The following is a 21,700-nucleotide window of genomic DNA, read 5'->3' as shown; positions in this document are numbered from 1 at the left end:
AACATTTTGAACTTTTGCTTTACTTACTGAATTTAGAGCTGGGGCTTATCTCAAAAAGGCTTTGAATAGCCACTGAAAATAGACATGGAATTAGTTCCAAATTCTCTACCCCCCCAAAACTTGTACCTAAAATAGAAGATTATCTGAGAAAACTTTATGATTGTATAAAAAACACTTAGAAAAATATCCCATTTGTTTTTAATTCAAAGTAATCCCAAATCAGTTTATTTTGTTCTTATTTTACAGTCTTATTAAATTCTAACAACCAAAAATTGGAATTTAAAATGGCTAAGGCAAAATATATCATTATAGGGGAAAGTGTGCTTGGCATTGGCTAAATAAGCAGATTAATGAAACTTGAAAATTTAAAAACAATTGGATAAAACTCTGGATGTGGCCAGGGATTGGAGGAGAAACAGAGGAAATAGTTTTCATGCTGATGCTCATTTTAGAAGTAATTCACTTTCCCATGACAAAGATAAGAAGCCATTTAAGAGTTATTTACCTTTCAGTTTAGAAAAAGAAAAAGAAAGATGTCAGGAGAAGCCCACTGACAGGCATGAAGAATGCATAAGCACTTTGCCTTCTCATCCTCTAGGCTGGAATCATCACAGGAGAAGCTTTTGCAGTTAAGCAGAAGGAAGAAGGAAGGAAGAAAGCTTTTGCAGTTCTATCAAAACAGAACACGTGTTATATTATTACCTAAGGGAGAATCTTCTAAGCTCATTTAATTAGTTGGGGAATAATAGCTACTGTACTTTAAACAAAAACCAAATCTTTATTTTAAAAATTTAGACAAAAACACAAATGAGAGATTAAACACTTTACAAAGGTTCTACAATGTGAGTCATAAAAATAGCATGCTCCTCTAGGGAGTAATTTAAAATAAAATTTCCATTTATTAAAAAAAAAAAAAGAAAAGAAAAAAGGAAAGAAAAAAATTAGAAACAAGAGTTCAAGATTATAAAGTGAGTTACAGTTGATTTAACATAATTGAACTTTGTTATTTTATGTGGAGGAAACTGAGTGGATTTTTTTTAGAAGAAAGGATTTCCTCTTTATTAATAAATTTGAAAAGTAATTTTAGCATACAGTAGCAAGATTATTCTCTATAAGATCTTCAGGACCAATTTTCCTCCCAATGTCTCAGAGCAACGGTCTCTAGGTATCCTCTCATTCTATCTCCTTATCTTTGGGCCACTGGAGAAATGGTTAAAAATACTTATTAGCAGCATAGACTGACATGTACCTAGTACTCTCTGTGAGTAAGAAAACTATTGTAACCAACCCATCCTAGGGCCTGGCTTTATGTTCAATGGGAAGGACCACTAAATGTGAGGGAGGGAAAGGCTTTCTACTGTGAATCCTTGTGGGTGTTCTAATACAACACTTGTTATCCCAGAGAGGCAGAACATTGTCGAAGTAAAAATCCCAGCAGTAGGGGCACGTGGGTGGCTTACTCCGTGAAGCATCTGACTCTTGATTTTGGCTTAGGTCATGATCTCAAGGTCCTGAGATGGAAGACTGCACCGTAACTCCCCCCCCATGTCCGCCTAACCTGCGTGCTCTCTCAAACAAACAAAATTCCCAACAATAATATTAACAAAATCTCTTCATGAGGTCATGGCCTATTATCCCTAAACTCTCTGCCTTTCTCCAGAAAGTCAACACCAATCTAGAATTTAGACATGCAGCATTCTTAACAGTACACAAAATAGGATTATTTTCTCTAGTTTTAAGATTATGCTTAGGTTATATCATCTTTTTAATTTAATCATTATACAAAGGTGGGACCTTTTAGTTTGTCATGTACTCAATGATGAATTTGATTTGTAATAAAGCACTTAGGTGGGAGCAAATGGCATTTTATTTCATTTTATTTTTATTTTTATTTATTTTTTGAAAGGAGGTGTTTCTGTTTCTTTTTTTTTATTTTTTATTTTTATTTATTTATGATAGTCACAGAGAGAGAGAGAGAGAGGCGCAGAGACATAGGCAGAGGGAGAAGCAGGCTCCATGCACCGGGAGCCCGATGTGGGATTCGATCCTGGGTCTCCAGGATCGCGCCCTGGGCCAAAGGCAGGCGACAAACCGCTGCGCCACCCAGGGATCCCTCTTTTTTTTTTTTTTTTAAGATTTATTTATTTATTCATGAGAGACACACAGAGAGGGAGAGAGAGAGAGAGAGAGAGAGAGGCAGAGACACAGGCAGAGGGAGAAGCAGGCTCCACGCAGGGAGCCCGACGTGGGACTCGATCCCGGGTCTCCAGGATCCCGCCCTGGACTGAAGGCTGCGCTAAACCGGTGAGCCACCGGGGTTGCCCATCATTTTATTTTTAAAGATTTATTTAGGGGCACCTGGGTGGCTCAGTGGTTGAGTGTCTGCCTTTGGCTCCCTTCAGGGAGCCTGCTTCTCCCTCTGCCCACTTCTCTGCCTCTCTCTGAGTGTCTCTCGTGAATAAATAAATAAAATCTTTTAAAAAACAAATAAAAAGATTTATTTATTCATTTGAGAGAGAGGGCACAAGTGGGAGGGCAGAGGGATAAGAAGAGAGAATTTTTTTTAAGATTTTATTTATTTATTTATGAGAAACACAGAGAGAAGCAGAGACATAGGCAGAGGGTGAAGCAGGCTCCTCACAGGGAGCCTGATGTGGGACTAAATCCCCGAACTGGGATCATGCCCTGGGCCAAAGGAAGACACTCAACCGCTGAGCCACCCAGGCATCCTGAAGAGAAAATTTCAAGCAGACTCCATGCTGAGCTTGATCCCACACCCCGAGATCCGGACCTGAGTTGAAACTGAGAGTTGGGTGCTTAACCAACTACACCAACCAGGCGCCCTGCAAATGGCATTTTAAAGCACATATTTATTCACTTATGTATTTATAGCAGTTCTATGATGTAATATGCAGAGCATAGTTAATTTTCACCTCTATCCCTTCTAAATATATTGTCCATCTTGTGCACTGTTTTTGATTTGATTATGTTAATAAATAAATCTTTAATGATGGCTACATGGAAAAGAATGACAATGCAGAATTGCAGTGTGCTCACTACTTAGTACTTTATTGCTTTCGGTAACTACAAAAAGACATTTCAGTTAAATAAAACAAATCCTAGTATGATCATGCAACCTCAAAAGCAAAGTTGGAGTTACATACACTCACATGTATTCGGAGATATTGGGACCATTTCATACCATTGTATGTTGCCATTGATATATTGCTACAATGACAAAGTCCCAATCAAAATATAGTTTATAAAAATGTGGTTCTACTCCTTGCTTACTTCACTTCAGACACATTCTCTCCATGGTTAGAAATAAGCCATGACAGTGGTCTAGCCCTGAATTTCTACGGATGATGAGAAATCAGGCATAACCATAGTCTAACCCTGAATGTGATCTTAATGTTTTATACCACGGACAAATCGTTAACATATGGAAATAACTGTCTCGGCTGCTCTGCTAATTTTTTTTTAATCCTATAGACTCTACTGTTTCCACTCTATACTCCATCCTAATTTTTCCCACTGCTCTCTTCCTACTTTGAAAGGATTCTTTTCTTCTTTTTTTTAAAAGGGAAAAACATTCTTTGTTCCTTGTTTCCACCCTGCTGTTCTGTTGGCCCCAAAGGCTGCTCAATGTTCCTTCTCCAACCTCTAAATTAGGCATTCATTTTCAAGTTCACAACTGTTCCCTCCCTACCCTTGCAAAGGGAGGCTATGAATGCTCCTCAGCTCTTAGCTCCTTGTTCTCTGCTGGGCTCCCCACAAAGCAGCCTCTCTTCACAGCCATCCTCAGATTTCTCTTTTTAATAAAATTTGTGGTGGGCTCATGCCGCTAAATCATTTTTATCCATCACAGCCATTTTCCTTCCCTCTGCAACAACCAATGCTCAATTCTCTCCCATCTTCTGGCATTGATTTTTGCTTCTGGAACCTCACTCAGTAGGACAATATGTGTTTTTTTTTTCTGGCCGTAGATAATACCCTCCCATATCACTCTCACAAACCACAGAATGAGCTCTGCAAGGGAACCTCTGTCCTTCCACTTCCATTCATTACTAACAAAGTGGTTTATATAAATGTAACCAAGGAGAACCACAGGTAAATGAGATGTATAACACACACACACACACACACACACACAGAGAGAGAGAGAGAGAGAGAGAGAGAGACAATGAGAGAGAGAAGAAATTCTTTACATGAAGACTTTTTACAGAACAGCCTATAAGGGTATTTAGCAATGCTTCCCAAATGCTGACCCAGTGACCAGTCTGGACTCGCTGCTTAAGACTCAGCCAGGAGGGTATTATACATAAATGTTGGTAGGCTCCACTCCTAGAGTTTTGAGTTCAACAGGTCTGGGGTATGGGAGCCACCAACACAGAGTGTAAATCAATCTCAACCCCTTGAGTAAAAGCCCCATAAGCACATATAACAACATGTGGATGCCAAGTTTTCAACCCATGTGGGTCTTTAGAATTCACACAGTGATTAATATGTTTTGAGAGAAGTATGATAAGACTGTTCAGTGCAAGTTAAGTCCTGATGGGAGGAAGGATGAAAGCCAAGGTATGTACCAGCCTGTCCACTCACCAGCAGCCTGTAACTGTGTGTCTGTAAGGAGATGTGAAAATGCCTCTCCCCTCCTTGCCTTCCCCAGCACCCACCAGAAAATGTGCCTTGCAGTATTTTGACAGGGCGTGGTTTTAAAAGATCAGTCCTTACAGGATCAGTAATTTTAGTTTGCACCTGATTTATGCCTCATTCGAAAATGAAATAAAAGAGAAGTGATTAAAAATGACTGAGGGTGAAACAGAATGAACATCTCAGTACTTCTCTCTTCCTGAAGCACAATGAGCCATTTCCCTTTATAGGAATAAAAGTGTGAAAGGGATGTAAGCTAAAACCCCCTTGGACTGTGACAGGGATAAATCTTTGGGTATTCTGATTGCCACTTTCTCCACATAGGAACAAACCTTCAAAGTCATATGTAGTAAAATTCCCTCCTGCCTAGGACTCTGCTTATTTGCAATGATCAACCCATTCTAAGCAAGAGTATTCTTCTCACTAAGGAACCACAAGACCACCTCTCTTTGCCCTTAAAGAATTCCTTTCCCATTGCATCCCAGGCCTGTGCTGCCTCATGCATTAACCACTAGACTCCTGTGGCTAAGGAGCATTTGAGATGTGACTGACTAGTCAGTATTGAGATGTGCTCTCAGCATAAAATATGCACCAGATTTCAAGGATCGAGTATTTTAAAAAAGGATGTAAAGCATCTCATGAATAATTTTTATACTGATTAGCATGTTGCTCTGACAATGTTTTGGACATTGGAGGTTGAACTGGATATATTGTTAATATTCATTTTACCTGTTTCTTTTTACTTCTTAAAATGTGGTATTAGAAAACTTAAAATTATCTATGTGTCATGCATTTTATTTTGATTAGCCAACACTGTCCTAGATGAAGTCCAGCATTTTGCTTTCCATCTCAAAGCTTATCACACACACTTTCTGGGCACCTTCGGTCCCCTGTGCTGCTTCAAGCGCCCTGCTCTCATTTGGGCATTCCTAGTGGAAACCCTCTCATCTTACTCTTCCCCAACCCAGTCTCTGGAACTCCACCTCAAGCTTGACATGTTTTTGCCCACCACCCTATAAAATGATTTCTCCTCTTTCATTTCAAGAGATTCTTATTTCCCATCTTTTGTGAAATCTTACATTTTTTAAGGAAGACAACTCAGCTGCATATTATTCACTTTCTAGACATTGGCCATAGAACTCATAGGGCTATTATTTCTGATTGCTACCAAGTACTACTCTTTTATTCATTTATTTATCAGCATTTGCTGGGTACCTCCTGGAGGCCAGGCACTGTGCTAGTTGCGGCACACAGCCCTAAATAATGTCAGCACATAGCCCTAAAATGATATGTGGGATGATGTCAACAGGAGCACAGAGATGAAACTGATGCTCTCCTGCCCTCAGACCCAGAAGGACTATCTACTTGCAAACACCCTTCTGAGAAAAGATTTAAATGTAGTGCTCATATAACAACAAGTCTTCCGGCTTGGAAACTTGAAACCGCCTGATTCCATATTAAACATTTCCCCTCTCCCACACTTTTTAGTCTCCCTTGTGTTTCCCTGACTACCTTACAAGCCCCATTTGTCTCTGTCATCCCCTTCCCTTTGCTGACACAGTATAAAACATCACATAGGCATCACATAAACATCATTTATGTGTAGAGACCCTCATTTATTTCTCACAGTAACATAGATACCATTATTGTTCCCTTTTAAAGCTTGGGAAATGTAGGCACAGGGAAGTCTAATACCTTACCTGATGTTACACAGATGTTAAGAGAAGAAGCAGGATTTGAACCCAGGCTGCCCAACTCTACAGCCAGAATTCTTAATTGTCAGGTCATCAGAGAATCTCAGAGAGTACACACAAATGCCAAGGCCCATGTAAGCTTGAAGCCACTGGGGCCATCTGATGCCAAATAAAAGAAGCACCCCCCCCCTCAGGTGAAGCCTATGCAGGAAAAGAAAAGCTAAAGGGAGAGATGAGGAGAGAGAGAGAGAGAGACAATGAGAGAGAGAGAGAGAGAGAGAGAGAGAGAGAGAAAATATGAGAGAGGAGATATTACTGATTATTTTATTTGAATCCCTGGAGTACAAAGCTAAAAACTACCTGTGGTCTTCCTAGTTCCTAGTTATACAAGTGCATAGAGTCTTTTGTCATTTGTAGTTATGCATTCTTAACCAGAGGATACAAAGTTCTTTGTATACAAACTATAAAAGAACTATGAAAGAGTATATGTGTATGTTTCTAGGAAGAATCTCAATGCAGAACTTGGTTCTACATAACTGCCATGTATACAGCATCTTAGCCAAATCTCCTCTGCTAAAATAAGGTGGGGACGTTTAGAACAAGGCAGTTGCTTACATTAGGTGTATTCCTGGAGATATGCTGAAATGAAGCAGAATATACTATTTCTTATATAAAGGGAAGTGCCATAGTGCCTAAATCTTTTCATAAAAAGTTTATAGATTATAACTTCTAATCATCTTTTAAAATGTAAATTGAGTGCTTATTAAACATGTCAAATTGAAAATGCATGCTTGAATCCTAAGTGTCCATCAGTGAATGAATGGGTAAATAAAATGTGGTATGTATATGCACGTGTAATTACATTGTATATGTACAATATATATGTACACACAAACACTCCCTTGTGTTTCCCTGACTACCTTGCAAGCTCCCTTTGTCTCTGTCATCCCCTTCCCTTTGCTGACACAGTATAATAAAATACCATCTAGGCATCTGTACATATGAACACCATATAAGTGTATACTCTCATTTATTTCTCACAGTAATGTAGATACCATTATTGTTCCCATTTAAAGCTTTAATGTTCCCATTTAAAGTTCCCATATACAATATGCACTATATACAATGGATATTATTCAGTCATAAAAAGAAGGAAATCCAGTCATTTGAGACAACATGGATGGACCTTGAGGGCATTATGTTTGAAATCAGACAGAAAAACAACCACTATATGATCTCACTTACATGAAATTGGGGGGAAAAAACCCCACGAAATTTATAGATAAAAAGAACAGGTTGGTGGTTGCCAGAACCTATGGGTGGGGAGTGGGTAAAATGTGTGAAGGGGGTCAAAAGGTACAAGCTTCCAGTTATAAAATAAACAAGTCCTGGGGATGTGATATATAGCATGGTGACTATAGTTAATAATACTGTATTACATACTTGAAAATTGCTAAGAGAGTAGATCTTATATTTCTTATCACAAGAAAAAAAATTGTAACTATGTATGGTGTTAGATGTTTACTAGACTTATTCTGATGATCATTTTCCAATCTATACAAATATTGAATTATTATTTTGTATGCCTAAACCTAATGTTATACCAATTACATATCAATAAAAAAAAAAGAAAGAAAGAAAATGAAGGCTTATGTCAGCTCTTTCTCCAGACCTCACAGTCCTGGTTCTGTTTGTCTTCAGACCCATTTCTTGCTCCTTCCTTGTTCTTCTCTGCTTTACTATGCAGAAAGATTGCCCTCTGCTAGGTTGGGCTTCTTGACTTCCAAAGTTCAGCAAATAGAAGCAAAGGTGGAAGACTGAAGATTGGGAAGAAAGGAGAAAGTAGAGGATTTCTCTCCTTCCCTGTCTGCCTGAGGCAGTGAAAGTGGCAATTGGGGGTGGGGGTAGGGGCTCCAGCTATGACTAGACAGATCTACTATGGTTCTAGCTTCCACCAGGTAACCTTGGCCCTTGGGCTTGTGTAATACAGTCACCTCCCTTTGCCCTCAGCCTGAGGTAACAGAATTGATCATTTATAAAGTGAAAAAAAAAAGAAAGAGAAAGAAAGAAAGAAAGAAAGAAAGAAAGAAAGAAAGAAAGAAAGAGAAAAGAAAGGAAAAGAGAAAAGAAAGGAAAAAAGAAAAGAAAAGAGGGAGGAAGGAAGAAGGAAGGAAGGAAGGAAGGAAGGAAGGAAGGAAGGAAGGAAGGGAAATTCCTGTAACGGATGAGTTTGGAAATGCATTTTTACACTGTCATCTTTCTTCAGCAAAGAAAAGAATTAGGCACAAATAAAACCCAAAAAGAAAAGACTATAAACTCCAAGAAGTGAACACTTATTTTGCTATACTTCAGCACCTGAGATATTGTTGAGAACGAACCATTTCCATACTCAGATGAATTCACTGTACTACCCTCCAAGTAATAATATCCAAAGAGAGGACAACACACCCCACAAAGTAACTTTGAAGGAAGTGAGGTTTGGTCTGGTGTATGCCACCCCCCATTTTGACAATGTCACCAACAACTTAGAATCCAGTGCCCTTGATGTCATTAAGGAAACTGACCTTCTAAAATGACTATTACATGGTTTCATATACTATCTCTTACAGTTCATAGTTTATCTTATTTAGAAATATAGTCATTCCCGTCCAATATAACAGTGAACAGCTTTCAGCGTCTAGTCTGTCCTGTCCACTCCCTATCACCTGTTTGTTAGTACCCAGTGAGAAATGCTACTAATCTTTGCACGTTCTACTTCTGTTGCAAAGTCAGTTCCATGTTAGTTCAGACTTTCAGTTTACTCTATGATTATGAGTCTTTATTCAATATACTTTTTATTGTTATGCAGGCCAAATACCATTCTATATCCATTTCCCTTCTTATTCAGGGCATCTGGAAGAATTATATTTTCCCTCCCCACTGAAGTTAGACAAGAGCATGTGACTAATTCCAGTCACTTAATACTGTTTTCATGGAAAATAGCTATGTAACAAAGGAGATATAAAGCCCCAGTAATGTGGCACATCAATTTCAAGAAATATTTCATTCAAACCCAGCACCATGAAATAATACAGTTTTTGAAACTTATTGTGATGAAATTCCTATTAACTGAGACTGTGAGCTCTTTGAGGACAGTTCATTTGGAACCCACACACACTAGATGCTTAATAAGTGAATGAATGAATGATTAAGTGAATGAATGAGTAACTGTAATTTCAATATCATGTCTTATTTAAATCATTCTTATTTCTCCTCTATGCTCATTCAAACATTTTGCTAATTTAGGAAATTATCCTTAAAAAAGACAATTTATTCCTTAGTAAGGCTAGCAATAATATCCTGGCTTTTCAGTTATCATGGAATCTAAGAAGGAAAGGCCAGTGTGCTTTGTTTTCTGTTTTTGAACCCTATAAAAACATGGTCCAGGGAGTTCATGCAATGGTATATTTGAATGAAATTTGTGGTTTTCTTTCTCTGTTTGGGTTTGGTGATTTGAAGCTGTTATGGACTGAACATTTGCATCCTCCAAATTTATATATCAGAGCCCTAACCTCCATGCAATGGTATTTGGAGGTGGGGCCTTTGTGGAGGTAATTAGGTTTGGATGATGTCATGAGGTTAAATGCAGTGGAGCCTCAGTGATAGGATAAGTGCTGTTATAAGTAGAGGGAGAGACAGCAGAGCTGATACAATAAGAGCTTGATATAAGAGGAAGGTGGCTGTTTATAAGTCAGGAAGTGGGACTTCACTAAGAACCAAACTCACTTGCACTTTGATCCTTGACTTCTCAGCCTCCAGAACTATAATAAATGTCTGTAGCTTAAGCCACCAAGTCTATAGTATTTTGTTACAACTGTCCAAGCTGACTAAGACAGGGGCCAAATTCTCATCTCCTCTATCTCTTTTAAAAATGTAATATTATTTGCATGTTACAGCCACTTTCCCTTGCTTTCAGCAGCCAGCTTAAGATTCTGCCGCGTCTTTAGGTAAATTGAGCAACATGTCCATTCAATGATCAGTCTGACATTTCAAGCATTTTCTAACTTTGATTTGTTCAGCCACCATTGTTGAAAGGCACTATTTGCTATGGAGCACCAACCTAGGTATGGTTATCTTCGGTTTTATACAATGCAAGTAAATGGAAACTTTCACTCAATTCTAACAGCTTCTAATTTTAAAAAAAATAGAGAGTTCAGTAATTCAGTTAGATTTAACTTTTAAAAAAGTTCTCCAGATCATATTAAAACCCACATGATTTTTTGTTACTTGGTAAATAGATGTAGTACATTGTCCTGATTTGTGTCACCCCTTAAGAGCAAATCCACTTTCCTAGAAATATTGCATTTTGCATTGGCAAACGGTTGTAGGAACAAATTCTTTAAGCACCATTTGAGAAGTTAACTTGAAATTTTGGAGTCTCTCACCAAAATGCTGACTATTAAATAGCAATCTGTTACAGGCAATGCCAAATGAAAGCCTGCTGTCATAATTCACTAAGGTTTAGTTTTTGCATCATTATGATAAATTTACTTCACTTACCAGCTTAACCATAAATCATACCTTATGGTTGTCATGTGAAGGCAGTAAAATATCATATACCTTTAGACAACCTCTATCCAAAAATGCTTTTCCCTGTTCACATTTTATCTGTCAAATAGTATTTTCTTTAAGAAGTAAATATAAATGCCATTATCGGGAGAAGCTACCTTGCCTAGGACAAGTTCTAGCATTTAGTGTTCTGACAGATCTTAATTTGGACATCAGCCAAAGTCAATAAAACTTGTTCATGCAGAACCTTACCTGGTTTTCACCACATCGAGGGGGTGCATCAGGCAAATTTCTACAAGACCTGAAAAAATGATAAAGAGAAGTCCAATAAACACTTATGTAAACACTGGTTCTTGTTTCCTTGACCCCATTGATTTCTCAAGCATGAAGATTCAAATGAAAACTTGGGGCTTTGGAAATGACAGCTAGTAGCTAGAGACTAGTAGCAAAAGACAAGAGTGTAAGTAAGCATGGAGGTGGGGCTGTAGGAGGAAGAAAATGAAAAAGGAATCAGATGTCCGAAATTCTAGTCATCTAAGGCAGTTATGATTCTGTACCATCCAAGTACAATAAATAAATATATGTCAAAGGAAGAGAGGAAAGGAAAGAAGGGAGAGAAACTCTTTTGGCACCTCTGCCACTGCCCTCACAAATCATAGCTTCAATCTCAGTAAATATCAAATAAAGATAATGATGCCTGTTATCTCATTAGGTAGCTATGAAGATCCAATGCACATTTAATACATTAATAGCCCAATAGGGAATGTGTATTAAATGTTCATGGCATGCTGGACAATATTCTAAAAGTACTTAGATTATCTTGTTTAATCCTCACAAGAGCTTGTTGTGATAGGAAGTATTATTATCCTCATTTTACAGATGAGATAATTGAGGCACACAAGATTAAATAACTTGTCTAACATCTCACAGCTAAGGAGTATGTTGTGGCCTCATAAAGCCCCTGATCTTAACCATTGCACATCAATAAAGAATTTTTATACTTTCTTGCAAATCAATTGTAAAGCCCACCTCCTGTTGTCTAACTGAGCAGAGAAGACCGCTCAATTACTAACTACTATCATATAACAATAGTAGCAGTAAAAGTAGTTTTATGTATTAGTGGTAGTAAAAATAATTACAGTAGTAGTAGTTAGAGTATTGTAGTAGTAATAACAGTTACCTTACCTGTAACCCCTATATAGTGATGGTAATTTACCATACATTATCACTGGTATGCACAACAATAGGCAAGATAAGTATGTATTATTGTCATCTTTACTCAAAGATAAGCAAACAGAGGTTGATAGTGTTAATTGATTTGCCCAAAAGCCATAGTATTTTTCGGCAGTTTCCTAAGGGCACATTTACCACTCTTCATTTGCAAACTAACTCAATTTGAGCTTCACTGTGATTTAGTTCACCTTTCCCATTCCATATCTATACATCCAAATGTTTACTCCCCATTCTGGGAAGGTCCAGGAAGCACAAAAGTCCTACACCTACCTGAAATCCTGCTTTCCTTCCACAGAAGTTTAGAAAATTCTTCCTGCTTAAGCTTGCTATATGGTTTACAAAGCCTTATGTATTGACCTAAAACATTCTTACTTTGACTAAAACTAAGAGGATCTAATATTAAACAGCTTTCCCAGAAGGAATGCTCCTTAGTGGTTGGCAACCAAATCACCGGCCCAATCGGTCTCATTGCCTAGAGACGGGAGGAGCAAGGCATAGGACAGCAGAGGCAACAGTGATCGCCAGGCACAATGGCAAAGCTCTGGGCACTGCTTTAACTTCAGGAATGAGCTCTTTACCCAAGATGGTGTGGGCGAGTTTCTTTCTTGAAACTAGTCAAGTCTAGGGATGCCTGGGTGGCTCAGTGATTGAGCATCTGCCTTGGGCTCAGGGCATGATCCTGGGGTCCTGGGATCTAGTCCGGCATCAGGCTCCCAGCAGGGAGCCTGCTTGTCCCTCTGCTTGTCTCTCTCTCTCTCTCATGAATAAATAAATAAAATCTTAAAAAAAAAAAAGAAAGAAAAAAGAAACTAGTCAGGTCTCAATACACTTCCTCTAGCTTTAAAATTCACATTCACCTTGAAGTAAGAATCAGATGACCAGAGGTCTTATCCTGATGCCTCAGGGAATGATAATTTACCCCTGGGCACTCAGTTCCTTATCTCTAAAGGGAAGAAGTTATGTGGTCTAGAGGACCTTTAGGGTCTCATATTCTATATTTATTTCTTTATTCTTGAATATGATTTTTATATATATGATTTATTTATTTATTTATTTATTTATTTATTTATTTAGAGAGAAAGGAGGAGGAGCAGAGGGCGGAGGGAGAGGAAGAGAGAGAGACTCTCAAGCAGGACTTGATCTCACAACCCTAAGATCATGACCTGAGCTGAAATCAAGAGTCAGATGCTTAACTGACTGACTCACCCAGGTGCCCCTATATGTTTTACTTATAGTTCTAATTTAAACTTCATTATATTAGCTACAAGAGGATAAAGCACTAATCCCATAAATAAGATTAACCCTGGAAACTCAGACTTGTAAAATAACATTTTTACCAAGCACTGCAAGAAGTATCTATTAAGTGTACTTATTTTTTTAAGATGAATTTATTTATCTCAGAAAGAGAGCATGGATGAGGGGAGGCAAAAGGAGAAGGAGAGGAACAGACTCCCACTGAGTATGGAGCCCCACGTGTGGCTTGATCCCAGGACCCTGAGATCATGACCTGAGCTGAAATCAAGTGCTGGCTGCTTAATTGATTGAACCACTCAGGGATCCCTACTAAGTGCACTTATGTGCATGTCGTGAACATAAAGGAATAAGGCACTCAGAGCAATTTACTGAAGCAAGTACACAGTTTCTCCCCCTAACATGGAATTAGGAAATAAGAAAATATTAAACACTAAGTAGCCCCAGTTGGCATATTCCTGAAAAAATTTACCACAAGAACTAACAATTCCAACAATTTATTAAAACTAATAGCAGAATATGAAGAATCTGTTCACATTTATATATACCTATTTGCAAAATTGTTCTACTTTCCTATTTGCTAGTGGGCATTTCTGGTAGTAAGTAGATAACTATATTAGATGATTATAGTTTTCTGGTTACTTAAGATGATTTTCTAACCTCTAGTATGGCCCAAACATTCATTTTACCCAACAGACTTACATTGGTTGTCTTTTTTATGTGTCTAGTATTGAGGAGAGTCTAGTGAGGAGAAGAGACACAAAGAACAAACAATAATGCATGGGAGGAGATGTAATGTTCAGAGTTTATCGGAACAGCAGAGAGAGTACCCTGATCAAGCCTGGAGTTGGGTGAGGTATGGAAAAGGGACTCAGGGACAAAAGAGGACAGAATGAGCATCATTCATGGAGGCATGGAGGAGACACTGCACACAAAGAGAAGGAAAGAAGAAAGAACAAGGTAAACATTGCAGTAGCTGAGGGTTGAAGGCAGGACACACCAAGAGATGAGGTTGTATGCATATATAGAGGTCAGGGTCAGACTCATGCTCAGGCACTTGTAGTTTATCCCATAGGCCATGAGAAGCCAGTGAAAGATATTAAAATAAAAAATAGCTCTTTGGTCTTAGTTGTGATCTTACCTCTTTCATTCATGATTTTATTCATTTTGGTCCTTTCTCTTTTCTTTTTGATAAGTCTGGCTAGAGGTTTTTTTATTCTATTAATTCTTTCAAAGAATCACCTTCTAGTTTCATTGATCTGTTCTACTGCTTTTTAAAATTTCTATATCATTGATTTCTGCCCTAATCTTTATTATTTTTCTTCTCCTGTTGAATTTAGGCTTTGTTTGCTATTCTTTTCCAGCTCCTTTAGGTATAATGTTAGGTTGTGCATTTGAGACTTTTCTTGTTTCTTGAGAAAGGCCTGTATTGCAATATATTTCCCTCTTAGGATCACTTTTGCTGTATCCCAAAAATTCTGAAGTGTAGTGTTTTCATTTTCATTTGCTTCTGTGTATTTTTAAAATTCTTCTTTAATTTCCTGGTTGACTCATCATTCTTTAGTAGGATGTTCTTTAACCTCCATGTATTTGTGGTCTTTCCAAATTTTTTCTTGTGGTTGACTTCAGGTTTCATTATGGTCTGAAAATGTGCATGGAATAATCTCAGTCTTTTTGTACTGGTTGAGATCTGATTTGTGACCCAGTATATGATCTATTGTGGAGAATGTTCCATGTGTGCTCAAGAAGAATGTGTATTGTTACTTTAGGATGAAATGTTATGAATATATGTGAAGTCCATCTGGTCCAGTGTGTCAATTCAAAGCCCTTCTTTCCTTGTTGATCTTCTGCTTAGATGATCTATCCATTGCTGCAAGTGGGATGTTAAGGTTCCCTACTGGGAACTCTGCTGCACTCAGCATCCCATTCTTCTTGTGACCCCTGGGATCCTGAGACCACACTGCCCCACTTGGGATTCCACCACACTTCACCCCCTGAGCATCTTTAAGCCAAAGATGTCCCCAACTGTAGCAGACTTCTAAACGTTTTAATTATACAATCTGATATATCACCCCATATTTAAGTCTCTGCACCTACCTTCCAAAAAGCAGCCACTTTTCTATTTGTAGAAATGCTGCATTTCTTTTTTCAGATTGCTGACTGATTCTACAGGTGTTCAGAAGCGTTTAATAACTAGCTGTATTTGAGGGAACAGAGAAATGTAGGGTCCTCCACTCCTCTGACATCTTAACTCCTGATTGTTATTTATGGAGATAACCATAGAAGTAGAATAAGATGAATCATGTTGCCATAGGCCTAGATGTGACCCCCAGAAACTGAGTTGCTAATGTCTTCCATTTACCTGTAAGGCCCTTCTTAATGTGTCTTATCTGTGCCCACCTTTGAAATCCATCAGCCTTTCAGGCACCATTGATGGTGTTTCACGGTATGTCCCCAGCACCTAGCACAATACCCTGCATGCATACAGCCCTCAAGAATCATTTGCTAATCAATAAGGTGTTGATTGATTGGTTGCCTTCTCACTTTTACATAGCAGCTGGACATCTGAGTATTGTGATTAACAATATTGCAATTCTGTATTCAAGTACTTATTGTATTTTATTTCATATAATTTTTTTTACCAATATTTCTTGTCCTTACTTGCTTATTTGCATAATACTCAAACCAATGAAATAAATGCAGAATAAGTAGTTGCCAGTTCAGTTTATCTTGAGAATTAGCTGACACGATGGCATGGCAGTAACCCTAAGAAGCTTTAATTCATTTATTCAACAAATTTTCATTGAGTTTACTGAGTTGCATGACAGCCATTATGCAAAGTGATGGGACACAAAGGCAGGTGGAGTCTCTGTCCTCATGGAGCTTTTAGGCAAGAAAACAGACAGTTGTAGTGCTACATGTATTAACACAAGTTGAGGGTACTGTGGGAGCACAGCAAAGGGCATTCATATCAGTTAGGTTCAGGTTCAGGTACAATAGCAGAAAACCCAAATAGCAGTAGTTTGTTTGTTTGTTTGTTTATAAAATTTTGACGTTGTTACCCTTTGCATTTAATTTTTTAAAAGATTTTTATTTATTTATTCATGGGAGACAGAGAGAGAGGGAGATGCAGAGACAAAGGCAGAGGGAGAAGCAGGCTCCATGCAGGGAGCCCGATGTGGGACTCGATCCCGGGACTCCAGGATCACACTCCTGGGCCAAAGGCAGGCACTCAACTGCTGAGCCACCTAGGCATCCCCCAAATAGCACTAGTTTAAAAGAAAGAGACATTGCCTCCAACATGAATGCCTGGAGGTAGAAAGATCAGATCTCCACAATGTTAGAGACTACTTCTGCCTTGTTGGTGAGTTTTGTGTGCCTTTCATGTCCAAAGTCACCTCACTGTCCAGGACAGCTGTTAACAACTTATCAATTTACATTTTCAGTCCAGACTTCTCTTTCAAAATCAGACATAAATATCTATTTGCCTATTTGGCACCTGTGTTTGGATACCTAAAAAGCATGGCAAAATTCACATGCCTAAAACTGGACTCTGTTCCCCCTTCCTCTCCACTCCTAATCAAAGAAAACAAAACAAAACAAAACAAAACAAAAACCAACCTGTTCAACCTTAGACTCACCCTGGACTCCTCTTTCTCTCAAAAACCCTATTCCTACCTATCTGGAAATCCTTTTGGCTCTCTTTCAAATATATCCAGGCTTCTACCTTCTCTCACTTCTTCTACTGCATCCACTCTGGTCCAAGTCATGATCATCATCTCTCAACTGATTAACTGCAGCACCTCATTAACAGGTCTCCCTCCATCCACCTTTGACCTTTTGCATCTGTTTTCACACAGCAGCCTGAGTGATCCTTTTAAAGTGGAAATCCTTTCATGCCATTTCTCTGCTTAGCAATGGCTCCCTGTTTCACCCAGAGAAAAGCCATATGCAATCCTTGTCTGCACTCCTTTTCTCAACAATTCTCTTACTACTCTTTCCCTCATTTCACTCTAGCCACACTGGCTTCTTCACTATTTCCCAAACTTGCCAGGACTACTTTAGTTTTTGGCCTTTGTACTACCTATTCCCTTTGCCTAGAATGCTCTTCCCCTAATCTCTCCTTGGCCAACTAGCTTTGTATGGTCAGTTAGTAATGCTGACCACTCTAACATAGAGGCCTGTCCTTCCTTACCCCAGCACTGATGAAATGCTTCATGCAGCTCGGTTTTTGTCTTTTTTCATAGGATGTATCAACTTCTAATATAATACATTATGTACTTACTTATTACATTTACTGTTTTCTGTTTGTCTCTTTCAGTAGAATATAAGCTTTACCAGGGCAGAGATCTTTGCCTTTATTGTCCACTGATAGGAACTAAGTACCCAGAACATGCCTAATACTTAGAAGTTGCTCAATAAATGGGTGTTATTCTATATGTTGGCAAATTGAACAACAATAAAAAATAAATTTATATAAAAAAAGAAGTTGCTCAATAAATATCTGTTGAAAAAAGAAACCAAACCGCATAAAAGAATAAACCTGCTACAATAAGATTCCTTTTTAGTGATATATAGAAAATAAAGTTTTAAGAACTTAGTGTATAGAATGAGAACTCACTCAGACATTCAAGGAATCCATGATACTGTTTAAAATAGGAAGGCTATTGAAATAGGAAGGCTACTGATAGGTTCTTTTTTTAAAGAATAAAATAGGAAGGCTACTGATAGGTTCTTTTTTTAAAGATTTTATTTATTCATTCATGAAAGACACAGAGAGAGAGACAGAGAGACATAGACAGAAGCAGGCTCCCTGCAAGGAGCCCAATGCAGGACTTGATCCCTGAACCCCGGGATCATGTCCTGAGCCAAAGGCAGATGCTCAACTGCTGAGCCGCCCCAGTGTGTCCCTACTGATAGGTTCTGAGTCCACATGTATCCTTCTAAGTAGAACTGAATTATTCCAAAGGTAATTTTAGTAACAGTTTGTAAAGCCAAATCTCAACATCTCTGTGAATTGCAATGGAATAGCAGTGCAGACAAAAATTGAGGCCTCAAGTGTCCCCAAGATGTCAGTTACAAGTAAAATTTATGTTTTCCTTTTATCAATACCAAACTCTTCACATTGAACTATAGCCCCTTCCTTGGCATTTTAAAATTAAATCTAAGACTTCTCTTTTGTTCTTCCAATTTCACCCTAATCTAATCATTACCCTAAATGATTTTGTGTAACATATTTAACTCTTTAACATAGAAAGGAATCTTTTTATTTTTAAAAGAGAACCACAGAGGAATAAATGGTTTCAAATTGTGCAAATTTGAAATTCAAAAATAGAACTGCTACAGACAGAACTGATATTTTTTCATCTACTCTACTAGTCAAGCAAATCATTACAACATCCTATTTGATAGCCTGCCCAGAAAATGTGGTAGCCCTACTGAATTATAAGCAATGTGAGACTCATAAAGGGAAATCAAATATATTATACTTTCCCTAATAACAGTTAAGGCGTACTACCTTTGTGGCACAGTAAATTAATATTCTGCACACTGAATTGGCCAAATATGCAATGTGATTTGGCAAGTTTGAAAGATGTTGTTAAAAGTTATGCTTTTGGGCAAGCCACAGCCCTCCTTGAAAAATGTGAAGTGAATATTTTCATAGAAGTTTACTGTTAGCATGTATTTTTCTAAAGAAGCTAACATTAAGCAGTGGCTGTTAGCATGTATCTAAAGGAAGTACAATAATTTCCTTGGTGCATATCCCTTGTTCATATAGAGTTTATTATCTAATTGACCTAAGAACTTAGAAAAATATATTTTGAGGCATAACATATGCATACATTACAGTCTAGAAATCATAGTAGATACAGCATGTACAAAGGAGGAAAAAAAGTTGAGGCAGAGCTGAAGAATAACTGAGTTTTTATCATACACACATGCAGAAAAAGACTCAAAATTATGAAACTAGTGAGAATCTCACTTGTAAAAAAAGTTTTTATATTAACTTTTTAAACTCAATTTCAGGGCAGCCCGGGTGGCTCAGCGGTTTAGCGCCACCTTCAGCCCAGGGTGTGATCCTGGAGACCTGGGATTGAGTCCCAGGTCAGGCTCCCTGCATGGAGCCAGTTTCTCCCTCTACCTGTGTCTCTGCCATTCTCTCTCCCTGTGTCTCTCATGAATAAATAAATCTTAAAAAAAAAAACAAAACTCAATTTCAGTTCAATGTAACATCTTTATAAATTGGTGTTTTAACTCAAAGGAAATTATTCTTTTCTTTTTCCTTTTTGTTATATTGAAATCTATATTAGACTCCAAGCAAGCTCCAAGTGCACTCAGGTAAGTGGACCAATTTTCAGATATTTTGGTCTTTTATGGAAAGCTAAGTGTTATATATGGTCCTTAACACAATTGGTAATGCAAAGAGAAACACCAGGGAAAAATAAGCTGTGGATTAAGTTGGCAAAGGGGAAGATACTTTCAGAAGTGTATTAAATGCCTTTAAGGAGAAGGAAATGTGAATAAAAGAGAGGGAAATAGAGTTATCGCTTGTTTTACAGATTATACGTGAGTGAATATATATATGTGTATGTATATACATATATTTATTTTCAGAGGAAGTTTGCGTTGCATTGCATTTTGTTTATCTAAAGTTACAAAAATTCAAGCTGACTAGCATTTCAGCATTAGAAGTGTATGAAAATGTAGACCGGCTGTTGAAAAAGAGGTTGGGACTCTGTGGCATGGGGGAAGGACAGCCTGCTTAGTTACACTCCATAGAACACCTGCCCAGTTCTGGTGATTCTGTTTTCTTCCTGCTTCTCAATCAACTAGAAGGACAAAAATATTCTGTTCTGCCTCAGGATTTCTTCTTTCTTACCCAACCTCTACAGTATTGGTTTTCCTTCTTCTTTCATTGAATTACCTGGAAAGGAGCTCTCTATTTGTCACCAGTGTCAGGAACAGAATTCAATTCTTCCCTGTTTACCCCCACCCCCACTCCCACTCCAGTCACATACTGAAGCTGGCTCTTACAGGCCAGAGAGCATGCTTCCCTTCCCAACTTTACATTCAGTGGCATCATATCAGTAGTTTAAAATTGGCCATGCTGGGAGTATTTACACTAAGAGAAATGGCAAAGCCTACAAATTAGTTTTCATTTTTTTGTTTTCCAGAGAGTCATTATTAAACATTTGCCATAACAACACTGCCCAAATTGAACCACAGATTCTGATATCTAAACTATTAGGTTCAAATAGTTTTTGATGTACCATATATGGAAAGGCTTTAATTCCCAGTAGTTCTGTTTGTCACAGATTTCCAAAGGTGACATAAATGTAATCTTTGGCTTATATTCTCTGTTCACCACAATTGAATAAGAATAATTATGTTCCTGCATTTGAATTTTAAAGAAATTCTTAAGTATTGCTATCCAAGAAAAATCAACCAAACTACCAACCACACCTATGATTTTATGCTTTCATGCAGATGTCTCATGCTTCACACAGAGATGTAGTAATGAGAGCAAGTCTTCCATTTCTCAAGAAAACAGCTTCCTTCCTCTGCCCTCTTCCAAGAGTATGAGCACCTTAAAAAGAGAAGAGGAAATGTGGCTACAAAGCCAGTTTCATCCTTGGTCATTGGATACAAGTCTAGAAATAGGAAGAAAGGCTCAGACAAATACACAGCATCTTGCTAAGAGAGGAATTCAGATTTTTAGTTCACAAGTAGCTAGTTCTTTCTTATCTATAAGTCACAAACACCAATTACCATCAAAGAAAGAGCAGGATGAAGTTACAATGTTTTTCTCCTTGTTCTAATTAGTGTTAGTTCTTGCAATCATAATATTCATCTTGACAGAGTAAAAGACTTATGACTTAAAATATTTGCTACCATTGGTTTAATTAACATACAGCCAAGTTTCCTGCATTTAATAACTCACACTGCCTTAAATACTTGCCTTTAGGTGTTAGTTCTTAACTGTATATTTGCTGAATGATCTAGTAGTACCACAGCTACACAATTCTTATTTTTAAACTCTTACTTCATACCAGCCTCTGTGCCATGCTCCCATGAACTCCAGATTACTGAGTCAGCTTCCTGAATTTACATTTTAGGTGAATTCCATATACCACATTCTTTATCAAGGTTTGGCTTGTGAGGAAAAAAAAGAAGAAGAAGAAAGTTGACTCAGTTTCAGAATTCCTTGGGACGCCTGGGTGGCTCAGTCACTTGTGTCTGTCTTTGGCTCAGGTCATGATCTTGGGGTCCTGGGATTGAGCCTTGCATCAGTCTCCCTGCTCAGCTGGGAGTCTGCTTTT

The 21,700-nt window shown here is 38.0% G+C and overlaps 1 protein-coding gene across 4 annotated transcripts in view; it reads right to left on the bottom strand.

Annotated features, from left to right (window-relative positions):
- The window catches only part of SLC25A21 (solute carrier family 25 member 21), a 473,454-nt gene that overhangs the window by 173,990 nt on the left and 277,764 nt on the right, over nucleotides 1-21,700 (bottom strand). For all 4 annotated transcript variants that reach the window (XM_055309283.1, XM_055309284.1, XM_055309285.1 and 1 more), the window contains exon 2: nucleotides 11,148-11,196. In XM_055309283.1, coding sequence (XP_055165258.1) covers nucleotides 11,148-11,196 — 49 coding nt within the window. The remainder of the gene's footprint in view (nucleotides 1-11,147; nucleotides 11,197-21,700) is intronic.

The sequence above is a fragment of the Nyctereutes procyonoides genome, unplaced genomic scaffold (genome assembly GCF_905146905.1).
Source record: "Nyctereutes procyonoides isolate TBG_1078 unplaced genomic scaffold, NYPRO_anot_genome, whole genome shotgun sequence".
NCBI classification, from domain to species: Eukaryota; Metazoa; Chordata; class Mammalia; order Carnivora; family Canidae; genus Nyctereutes; species Nyctereutes procyonoides.
The sequence above is the reverse complement of the archived record's forward strand: the minus strand, read 5'-3'. Positions and strand labels throughout refer to the sequence as shown.